The sequence below is a fragment of the Patiria miniata genome, unplaced genomic scaffold (assembly GCF_015706575.1).
Source record: "Patiria miniata isolate m_02_andy unplaced genomic scaffold, ASM1570657v1 HiC_scaffold_3, whole genome shotgun sequence".
NCBI lineage: Eukaryota > Metazoa > Echinodermata > Asteroidea > Valvatida > Asterinidae > Patiria > Patiria miniata.
In genome coordinates, this window is record NW_024037069.1 from 39,262,822 (window position 1) to 39,275,342 (window position 12,521).

Sequence of the window (12,521 nt, forward strand, 5' to 3'; positions counted from 1 at the left end):
CATTTATGGTATATGCATCCAAATAAAAGAACTTTTCGGTTCAATATTTCTCAGCCTTGCATAAAGTTGAGCCATGAGTAACCATGCATTTAATTATTACTATACCCTCTAACAGCACACAAAGTTGCAATACGTGTACTTTGTACACATGTCCAATTTGCAATTGTTTTAAATTGACTGGTGGGCATGTTTCAAAAGTCCCCAAATCATGTCGGACGGAATTTGATAGAACAAAATGTAACAATTTTTGTTTTAGAATACATTAAAATGTTATTCTGATTTCAAACAACACCAAAGATTTTAAGTAATGACACCTAACATTATTTCTAAATTCCACACTTTTGTTTGTCTGTTATTACGAAAAATGTGTACATGTCGGACGGAATCGATAGAAATGAGCCTCCTCAGAATTTCAGAAACAAAATCAGATTTTATCAAAACTTGAGGGATCATTTTTTTCTATGTTTTATGTCAAGAAGAATAACAATCACTACTTATGCTGACGTATATATTTTCTCTACAACACTATGTCATATTCAGTTAAGCTCAGCTGAAGCCACACCATGTCGGACGGAACAAATCATGTCGGACGGAATCACTATGTTGACCCAAAAACAAAGTTTGAAGAAACTTAATTTTAATGATAGTGGTCTTTAGGTAGTTGACTGTGCTTACCACCTGGGCACTTATAATGAACAAATAATCAAGCTTCTTACAATTGTGTGAGAAAGATTATTAAAAATCCGTCCGACATGCTTCATTCCGTCCGACATGATTTTCAGTACATCAGTTTACATCCTCTGTACAAACATGAATAATTGCAAACTTCAGACAGGTTTTTTAGCTAACAAATATCATCCACTTCAGGTCCATATACAATGTCTAAATTTTCTGACAAAATGCATTCAGAATATTACTACTGGTGGTTTAAAATATATCTAATTTATACAGGAACAATTGCCAATATTTGCACAATTTTCCGCATTGGGCACTCACAAAAGGCATGCTAAAAAAGGACCCTCATTTATACGAAAAGGACACTCTTTGAAAAATATTGTGGGTGGGGGGCAGATGTGGATTCGGGGGGGGGGGGGTGGTTTGGGGGTAAAAACAAAACCCAGCGCTGTAAAAAAAATTGTTTTCCCCTAGAAATTAATTTTAAAAATGTTAACCCCCCCCCCCCCACCCACATTTTTTTTTACTGGCAATAATGTTCGCCTTTGCACAAAATACGGACAGAGCCAGCTTGGTTAGGAGGCATACCGGTACATGTACCGGTATACATGTACACCATTTCGTGATATATTGTTAATAATTGTCGGATTGAACAGCGCCCCCATTGAAAGTATGGTACAAGGCCCCCCCCCCCCCCCCCCCAAGTGTCCAGAGAACAAAAACCCTGTCTATATTTCAAATCTTTTTGATGATGAAACCCCCCCCCCCCCCTTCCCCCAGGGCGAAAATTCCTGGATCCGCCCTTGGGGGGGGGGGGGGTTAACCGCTAGTGGAAAAAGGCAAATAATAACAATCATTATAAAATATTGGGGGGGGGGCGGCTACACAGCTTCACTTTGGCACACTTTCTTTTTGTGTGTTCTATCCTTAAATTTCACAAGTTCATTTCTCCTTGTGTGTATTTCTCATGTGTAATTGCTCCCTGATCTTGCTATTCCGCTCTCTTTCTTTGGCATGGTACTCTTCTGGATGCATTGATGCTCTGTATATGTATAGCATTTTACAGCTAACAGCATTGTTTCACTGCTCTGACACATTATAACGATAATTTCCAAATTATTAAGTTCATGTAACACAATAGACATGTTTAGTTTATTTAGATAAAAACATATATGCCAGTATAGGTGAGTGTTACACACACATACCGGTACATGTACTTGCCAAATTACCTGGATACAGTTTAAATTCCCTCACCTACGGTACATTGTAATAATGTCTACCAACCTCACTATCTTAACACAAATATGTAAAAGCCATCATCAGTCCAAAAAGAATAAAATGTACATGATTATGATTAATGTACATTGCACAGTTTAATTCCCATGAATATAGAAGGTTGCCTTAATTATTGGAAACACCAAGGTGTGTGACTGGTCAGTAGGCTGCCAAACAAGTCAGCCTGTTCAACTTTGGCTAAATTTGGATTTTCGCATGTCGGACGGAATCTTACTGTCCTGTGTAGGCTTTGCTTTGATGGTACTGAAATGAGCAAAGAACAATATCAACTTGGTAAAAGTTCTTTATCCCCTACTTAATGTTTATTAATTAACAATTATTAATATCAGTTCCCCGAGGCACAACTATCTAGGAATGTAAAGTCCATTTCCGTCCGACATATACCATTCCGTCCGACATGCATGTGGGACGGAAAGCACTTTTATTCACTTTATCTCGAAGGGTGACAAGGTGAAACATAAAACTTTTTGTTGGTGTTAATACTGAGTCTATTCATTGATACTTGACAATATTTGCCTTTTTATTAAAACAAGTAAATTAAAAAAAAAAAACATTTTAACAACCTTAAGCATGTCGGACGGAAATCTTGACAACAAAAATTATCATTTGAAATGAAATACCAAGATTTACGGCAGCAGCAATAATGATGAAATGGATAATGACTGAAGACAATCTAAGTTATTGTTTTTGTGGAAAAGATAGAATTCAAGGCATTTGTACTTAATATGAGAAGGGTTTTCTTTAAATGCAAAAAATTCCATCCGACATGAATTGATTTCACTGGCCACACTATTAAAGCAACTTTTCACTGAGATAAGTATGTAAATTTAATTTTTTTTATTCAAAATAGTAAAATTAGGTTAATCTGCTTTAAAAATAAGGATTTGTAAATCTTGTTTAAGGCTTTTTAATTTTTTACCTCTATGATGACCACTTTTGAAACATGCCCTGCTTTGGTCACAGTGTAGGAAATGTTTATTTTATCAAATTCTTCCTTTGGTTTTTTTTTTCTTTTAGATAAATATTACACAATAGCTGCGCAAACAGATGTTTAAACTTAAGACCACCAAAAATAAAAATGTCAATACTGTCACCGGAAACAATCAAATAACGTCAAAAAAGCACAGATGGCGATAAGTAAACAGTTTGAGGAAATGTTGCAGAAAGCTTGTCAGTGTGTACCGGGTACGTGTATTGGCAATTTGCACTACCAAACGAAATGCTGCCTAAAGCAATTATCACTACGTAGGCTGGTGAAAAATATAATGGTACTGAAAGCGAGTGAATTTATTGTACAAGTAGTGCGTGAAGGAAATAACAAAAAGTCTGCACTAGAAAGCAGGAGGTCGTGGGTTCAAGTCCCACCCAGAGTGATTTTTTTCCCAACTATCACTACGGAGGTAACACACTCAGTACACAGTGTTGTACTGTTTACGTCAGTGAAGGGCAAAAAGCTTAAGATTGATTTACATCACCCCGACGCAAATTCCATCTTATGAAATACCCTGGTAAAAAGAGGGCACGAGGTTGGCTCTCTACGACCATCTTTTTAAAAAATTTAAAAAGAAGAAAGATGATGCCCTTAGCCCCACTAACACCATTTGTTACACACAAAAAATCAACAAGTGTCATGAGCATTATGCACAGCTGAGGAATTTGGTTTGAATGGACAGGCATGCATGTAAACACTTACACTTGTTACGGTACATTGCCTATATCTCTACCTTCTCAGTTCTATTTTATTTCCAAATTGATGGTTCAATGTATACAATGTATTTACTGGCATAATCACTGTTTAACCCGTGAAAATATGACTGCAACTGAACAGATGTTGTCGTCAGCTGCCACAACCCTACCAGCACCTTTGTGTATGAGCAATGAAGAAGAACACCGCTCACACATAATTATGCACAAAATTGATCATTATGCCCATATTATTTTTAATAATCCAGCACCGTTTACACACTGAAATTAATTCTACACTTGTCGACTGAGGTCACGTTGGAAGGTGTTTGGTTCAAAGCCAAGCCCTGTGAGCATAGCGGCCATGACAAAGCCAAGGGTACGATTCTCCCAACAAATGACCTGGCATAAACAGTACAAAAAATCCATGAAAAATGTTTGTATTGCATGGTCGGTCGGCAATACAACTCACATTCCTACATTTCATGCAAGACTCTTTTCAACTGGAACTATTTTAAAAGCAAATAGTTCCAAGGTTTCAGCACAAGTGCAAAAATAAGCTGGCGTCTAGGTACACAGCTCTGTAACACAAAAGATGCAACATACAGTATACCTACACGTGTACGTGTACCTGGTATTTGTGACACATTTTAAGCTACAAATGCTTTTACATAATTTGTCCTTGGACAGTTCTAGGCCAGTGAAATGAAAGTTGTTCAAAATGGTTAACTTACTGCTGCACTGGAATCCCTGCTTGCCAAAGCCCCTGCAACCAAAAAAAAATTGAAAAGGATTATTAAGCTTAAAAAGTTACACATTTTTACATGTTAGGTTCACATTTTTTCTTACGATTATGAAAATGTATCTATTTTTTTTAAATATCATATTGTACAATTGAAACAGTATGATATTTGGCTACAGTTCTTTTCTTTTTCAAAATGAGGTTTAGCACAGACTGGATGTCATCCTGACTGTATATGTTCAAGTGTTGTTCAGTGACAGAGAAATATTGCACATAGTTACAGCCATTGAGATGACAACTCCATAAATTTAGTTTTTTCTTACAATACATGTAGGGCACTGGTGTTCTGGTGAATTCAAAGTGTGCAGTGACACTGCCTATAGACTTACCGGGTATTCCGTGAACAAAATAAGAATCCATTTTTGAGGTGGAAGCAGCTCTTAAAGACGGGGCGCGTGCGCATTTTGGTAACACTGTTGGTCGAAGGAGCCTGGTTCAACCTCAAAATTGGCTTCTAACTTTGTTCGTCAAATCAGTCTATGGGCTTCGTGCGCCAACGAAAGAGGGCGCGTTTTTGCCACTTTTGAGAGCTCCGTGGGCGGGACACACAAAGTGAGCGTACTGTACTGCAATGGTTCGTGCGCGAAGTACGCACGACTTCCTGAATGTGCAAAAGCCCACAGCGTCTTCACGTGAGCGTCAGGCGGCATCGGTGCGCCATTTGAATTTAACTTGCGATGGTCTCCCAGACTAATCCCCGCCCCCGATAACTTTGGGTCATTGAAATACGCAGTGGATTGACCAGGAACCAATCTACCTAGGTCTTCCCCAATTTTCTTTTTATGGCCATTGAAGGAGTCCTTTGCACGGAGCCCATAGTGGATTCCGGCGACCAGAGTTAGAGGCTTTTACTGCGGTGCATGGTGTCACACTCATGTGCATGCTGCACGCGTTCTTAAAGACGAGGCGCGCGCATTTTTGGTATTCCTATTGGTCAGAAGAGCGCAGAGTGCATGTGTACTACCTGAGCGTGACTCGCGCGAGCCTTGCGCCACCGCAGAAAATGGCTGCCACCAGATTTGTCTATAGATGGGTATGACCATGTATGACTAGACGTTTATGTTTAGAAAAACTTAGTCACAAGAATCATTGTGAATTGGGGGAGAGGGAAGTGGCACATTGGTAGAGTGTGTACTTTTCTAGCCTTTCATCGCTGTGACCTTGATTTGTACTATGGGTATATATAATTGGGTTTTCAGGTGGGTTTCCCTGGAATGTCGCACTCATGCGGATCCTGCACGTGTTCTTAAAGACGAGGCGTGCGCATTTTGATATTCCTATTGGCCAGATTTGTCTACAGATACATGTAGGTATGACTAGACATTTATGTTTTAGTCACAAGAATCATTGTGAATTGGGGGAGAGGGAAGTGGCACATTGGTAGGTATTTTTCTAGCCTTTCATCCCTGTGACCGTGATTTGTACTATGGGTATATATGCCCTGGGCAACATTCAGATTGGGTTTTCCGGTGGGTTTTTCCTGGAATGTCATTCTGGGGTCTCCCTCCCACCTCTGAAACCGTAATTTCCTTCCTCTGACAATGGACCCCCTAGACTGGTCCCCGCCCCCCATGAGGACCGGTAGCTAGTTCCCATTTAAAGCCATTGATTGGATCCCCTCTGCGCATGCGCAGCATGAGTTTTGTTGGGTTTTTTTTACGATGTTTAGATCTTTGCGCAAGGATGACACTTGAACACATATATCAAAAAAATTACTCCTACCAGAAACAGTAGGAAAAATCGCCAGTGTCTTCACACAGACAGCGTCCAAACTCCAAGCATTTCAGCTGCATAGGTTTCAAAGACAGCGACAAGTAGTGCCCTTCTCTTTTATTGATAGTTGCCAGAGACACTTTCGAATAAAGTGAAAATCAAATCTCGTCACCAAACAAACTGCACAATTAGTAGGGGTAGCCTTGTTGCCATTTTGCAATACGCTGGTTCCGCGCTAACATTTTCGTTGTGATTTTGTATTCAGGGTGCCAAAATCAGACCTAAGCTAGTCCTGCATATAATTTGCATATACAAAAGTATCAGGAGGAAAACCTAATGTATTCAGGATTCATTGCTAGCTATACTACACTTGAAGTCCGAAGGACAATGGAGGGACTGGGAACCAGTCTAGGGACCCCATTGGAGTTGGAGTGTGAGCCGTCCCCACCAAACACAAAATAATAATAAATTAACCAATTTCAACCATTTTTTAAATAAATTTATCAACAAAAAAATGTCTTTTGCCAATAGGCCCATCCAGATGATAAATGCCTTCGTATCCTCAGAGATGGCATTCCCTTATGCAAGGACCTTGAATTTCCAGGGATGACTTAACCGGTAATCGTATGCGAGGACCAGCCATCCATGACCTAACTTGGCGCTCAGTCGTGACCCGTGCAGTGTGTTGTAAATACGCAATCGACGATCATCATGTAGTGTGAATTGACATGGCAGGGGATGTTTCTGGAGTCAATTTCAGTTGATATACTGTGACGATATTGTTTACCAGACAGTTGTCTGGTTTTAAAGCAGATGTCGAGGCCTGAATTCTTGTACAATGTTTGCCCACGATTCACATGCAACAAATAGCAAGTGTTTGGGAAAAAAAATACGCTGTTGCTGTTTTTACACAAGTTGACTGTTGCGCGCTAATGCTTCACTAATTGACAACCAAATTGTTCTCAGATTTTACTTCCCTTTGAAAAAAAATCCTTTTGAGCCATGAATTGGAAAGATGAATTAGAAAGACAAATTAGTAGATACTTCAATAAAAAGTAGGATATGATTTTAAGCAAAAACATTTTTTAAGAAAAGTTGTCCCCAGGATTCAAGCTCAACACCTGCAAATGCTTTGAAAATGCACATTTACCCTATTGAGCTACCAAACGGCGGTGGATGTTTAACCGTGATCGGGTCCCCCGATTGTTTTTGTTGTTAAACCGGCATTGTAGGCCTACTGAACACTTGGCCACATGTGGTTTTAAAATGGGCAATCGTGAACAATGTAACTTTACGGGCCCGGTACCCTACAGTATAAGAGAACAAATTCAATTATTTTATTTTATTTGACTAACCAAACTAGTTATAATATTAGTGACATTAAGAACAGCCGGTAGGCCTACATTCATATGGCAGAGTTTCAAATTTTTGAGGAAAATTTGGGGTAAAATGACGATGACAAAATGCAACACCAAAATAAAGATGGCGATCACCGCGATGTACAGTGAACACGCAGCTTGGCGCGCTGAATCACACGGCACCAACTGTAAACCGCGTACGAAAATCTTAATTTGTAGGGCCTACCCAAAAAAAAAAATTAAAATTACAAAAAAGTTGTCAGTAGAATTGAGAGGTCTGCTTTCGGTTGAAAAGGTCGTTTTAGAAAGATACAAAAAAACTTGACTCTAAGTCTAATTCGATCGAAACAAAACACAAACAGGGGCCCTTCACTTCACGATCACCAAAATAATACAACTTTAAGGTTACAAATGTATATTTTGGCGATCGTGTAGTGTACGGCTCCTGTTCAGTGTTTTGTTTCGATCAAATTTAGAGTCAACAGGTCAAGGTTTTTTGACGTTAACAATTTTTATTACAAAAGGCTTTTATTAGTAATATTTCTATCTGAACTAGCCTATTCCAGGTATTTAGTGGTAGCACTAAAGCTCAGTACCAGCAAAACTGTTCTGTTTATCAGCACCTCACTAGCAATGCCGTGCGCGCATTGACTACATGCACTCACCATATGAAATCCTTGCAGTGGCTGCAAAATGTCGGCTGCTTGAAAAACCGCGGAATAAACTTGTGACTGCGGACTTCGTGCACGACTTTCTGTCGCACGGCCCCGCGCCTGGCAAAACCCTTGGCCGGCCGGACCCCATCGTCCCCATACCCGCTGCCGCTGGAACTTTTGGATGACATTTCCTCTAAACTTCCCTTTTCCCAGACCACCGAGGAATGCTTCCGTGGAAAGAAAACACGTCCCTACTTCGGCGTATAAATCCTGCACAGTGCATGCACGATATATCCGCAGTTCCGCATGTACTGTGTACTATGTGTACACTACTGCAACAGTCAATACGCCCTCGCAACGCAAATGGCATCTGTAAATATCAGGCTACGGATGTCCTCGCATGACAGATACACGAGAACTTGTGAAAAATCCTTCTTCAATTTGCTAACACTGTGTCGAGATTTGTTTAATGCTTTCTACCACTAGAATTGAAAACACTTAATTTTAAGTGTAATGTTTAAAAATTACGACAATGTTTTAATAATAATAGATGGGTTGTGAAAAGTTAAAATTCTCTCTACTAATGTCACTTATGAAGCTTCGTAGATTTTATCAGTGGAAAAGGGGGCGGGGTGGTCCAAAGGCAAAGTAGTAGTTTTGCAAGGACAAAGCTATGTTGCTTTTGACTTTGGAAGGATGAGATAATTAACATTTATTTGCTAAAATGACAGGAGAATAATCAGCGTTTTTTTCTCATTTTTACCCACTCATCAAACGGGAAAGAAATCTTTGGCCCCTGGGTACAGCGATTTCCTTTCACGGTCAACTAGCGTAGCGCCCTCTATTTATCTTATTCGACTCGTACTCGCGGTCTCGCGCTTTCGCCGCGCTTAGTCTAGTCGAAGTGTGGTTATCAAAATTAAAACGAATTTTAAATAAATTGAGTGAAGTACGATTTGAACCTTGGACCCTTAAAACACCATTACCGCGTCATGCCGAGCTATCCGGCCTTTACTTATAATTTCCCAATCGTTAAAGTGCGGCAAGTGGTCGAACTCGATCTGGGTTCGAAGTACATGTACATTACCAGCACGTTGTAAAAGTTGGTGCATCCATACTCTCATAACTTGTTCTTTAAAATGGAACTTGCGGTCGCTGGCGAAGTTAATTGAGCGTGATGGGGAGCAATAAATAACCGTCTGGTATTTTCTACACAAACCCCCGGTGTAGGGGGGTTTGAGTCGAAATTTTAAGATACCAACTTTTACGACAATGTGTTGGTAATGTATTTTTGGGGGAACAAATATAAAAGTGCTCCTCCTCACGCGAATAAAATGGTTTGCCATCAAAAGCAATAGTGCCCCTCTCGTGAAACTGAAATGTCTCTCTGCATAACTAGTCAAATTCATGGGCGGTCCCAGAGAGGTTACTGCCGGGGCCGGGGCGGTGGGTGTGCGGTGTGCGGTTTGCCGAAGGCCCAAGGGCGGATCCAAGAAGGGGGGGCGGGACGGGAGGGTGCAATGGGGCCATGTCCCCCCCCCCCTAAAAAAACACGTAGTGACGACACAAACAAGGCAGCCACACTACGTACACCGACATCTTTTTCTACAAAAATTGGTCAAAGTGGTCAGAAATTGCCTCAGATCGCACTGCAGAGGATGAAGCTTCCCTTTTTTTGTTTAAATAGGGGCCATTATGGTTGCGAGGGTGAAGCTTGGCTGGTTGTCAAGTAAAGCTAATCCGATTACGTACTTAGACACTGTAGCAAATGGTCCGTGGGTTGACCAATTTCGGCCTGGCACAGCTCAATAACGGAGGGTATATTAGCATATTCATTAACGTCACCTGACGTGACTTGGCGTGGTACTTGGTACTTGGTTGGTGGTCCTCCGAAATATTCCATCTCTAGGGAATTTAAACTGGAGGTGTGGCACCAGGGTTTACAATGTGCTGCGGCCACTGTCAGAAACACCGGGGCCGGAACCCCTTCTCTTAGCGACAAGTGTTTCCGTCTTTAACGTGCATTACACAACACACGGGACCTACGGCTTTACGTCCCATCCGAAGGACGAAGCAATAGCGGTAAAGTGCCTTGCTCAAGAGCACAAGCACCATGTTCCCACGGCCAGGATTCAGTGAACCCGTGTACCACAGCACACGAGTCGAACACCGTAACCATTGGACCACAGCACTCCACAGGGGGTAGGTCTCGGTATCGACCAATGGGAGCCGGCAAAAAGGGTGATATTTATCAATTAATAACTCGTGAAGGAGGATTTTATGCAAATGTTTACTGCACACCATAATGGGTATAGGAACCTCATTAATATTAGGGCTTGAAAACATTAAAAGACACTGCTAACGCCAGCGTTACAGCTTTCAAATATGCACGTAGCCAGTCCTATTTTTCCAATATCAACGAAAAGTAAAGAACATATCGCAACGATTTTTAGCACATAGGCCTTACTTGAATATAAGGGGAAATGTGTACAAGTCGTTTCATTCCAAATAAAGTGTTACCTAACGTTTAGAAATCACATGGCTGCTTAAGCGGGCCCCGAAGGGCCATGCCGTGAATTTGTGGACCCACTTTTTTGCGCCCCCCCCCCAAAAAAAATGTGTTCTGGATCCGCTGATGTAGGCGGAGGCCGAAGGGCTCCCCGACGGAATATGCCCCTTTTCTGGATAAGTGCCCCTTCAAGTTTTTGGTGTTGCCCCCCTCCCCCCACACCCAGTTTGAAAAGCGATCCGCCGCCCCTAGCCGTGTGAATTAAGAGTTACTCTAATTGTCCCACCACCGAGGACTGTTTCGAATATCCACATCAAGCTAAGCTCGGAAAAAGCCGTAGGAGAACGAAGTTACCCCACAAAAAGTATTTGTATGCATCGGTACGAGACAGGACTCGGGATAGCAGTTTGGGGAGAGCACATGGTAGATCATCGGGGTTCTGGAGTGTTTGGTGGAACTTTTCTGTTTTGTATTTTGTTGAATGATGGGAAAGGCAAAGTTCCAGCAGGCGCATTACCAGGGTGTTGTTTGTCCGTTGCAAAATAGAATTTGTCTTTCCGATAATCAACTTTACCCTTCCGATTATGATTCAGCGTCCTGATTTAAAATTTCCCTGCACTCTGTCACTCTGCACCCCCTGGTTACGCCACTGAGTTCCAGCCCTGCCCAAGGACCTGTCGAAATACTTCTGGCGGTATTGAGCATTCCATCCCTTTCCATAAAACAAATCCTCATAGGTTTCCCCCTTTTCAACAGCCTCTATACATCCCGGCAGGCATAACCCCGCCAGACATCATCAGATCTGAGCAGCCAGCGTGAAGGAGCGTCAACGACTAATACAACGGATGCACGACATTCTTTGTTTGATAATTGACTGGACACCAGCTCAGAGTCGCCTGAACCAAGGAATAGCATCCTTAAATGTGCGATTCCTCTTTTGGCTGACACTACAAGTGGTACAAGTCGCCACGTGGGTACTTGGAGACAGAAATAATAGGTTACCACCTTCAGCAACCGTGGAACTGATGGCTAGAGAACAACTACCTCCCGGTGCAGACGTAAGCTGCTGGGCAAAGTGGAAATGCCTCAACCGACCAAGAACTGGAGTTGGCAGGGCCAAGGTGACGCTCAATAAGTGGGGATATAGTTCCTCTAACGACACTATGTGTGATTGTGGCGCAGAGCCACAAACTATGGAGCACCTTTTCAGATGCTCTCTAATATACACGATCCTTGCACAGCTGCCGACCTAGCAATGTTTAATGAAGATGCGGAGAAATGCGTTCGGTTTTGGCAGAATCGAACTTAGCTTGTTGTGAAAGTGGACTCTATGACTGAGAAGACTTCCCCATTTTTTGTCCATCTGATTACCCACTGGGTACTTAGATCACAGAAATGTAGGACCAAGGATCTTTAAGTCAATTGATTTCATTTTTATATTTATTGACTTGTTTTGTAGGGATCACTGCTTGCAGAACAAATCGATAGAATGCTAGTTTTAAGACACTGACAGCATGGGGAACCGCCAGCATAGGTCTGGATAGCTCGGTTGGTAGAGCGTCGGTACGGCAATCCGGAGGTGGCAGGTTCATGTTCCAGTCAATTTCGTTGTCCAACCTTAAGTATTCCAATGCACCTAGTCAGGTTTCCCTTTGTGACTTTCATTTGTAAATTCGTGTGTTTTCAGCCATTACTCTTAGGAGTCAAGTAATCCAATGATACAAATAAACGATGAAGAAGCACATCTTCACACAGAAAATTACATTCATTTGACGATCACTGTTTAATTTGTACGAATTACCGAAATTACAAATTTACCCTTTTTTTTC

At 41.5% G+C, this 12,521-nt stretch overlaps 1 protein-coding gene across 1 annotated transcript; it reads right to left on the reverse strand.

Annotated features, from left to right (window-relative positions):
- Window positions 1-3,948: 3,948 nt before the first annotated feature.
- On the reverse strand, window positions 3,949-8,541 carry LOC119736801 (protein kinase C beta type-like). The gene is made up of 3 exons (XM_038210810.1): window positions 8,193-8,541; window positions 4,326-4,420; window positions 3,949-4,001 (listed from the first exon to the last, which is right to left on the reverse strand). The coding sequence occupies exons 1-3, from the start codon at window positions 8,369-8,371 to the stop codon at window positions 3,949-3,951; spliced, it is 327 nt and encodes a 108-aa protein (XP_038066738.1). The 5' UTR covers window positions 8,372-8,541.
- Window positions 8,542-12,521: the final 3,980 nt, after the last annotated feature.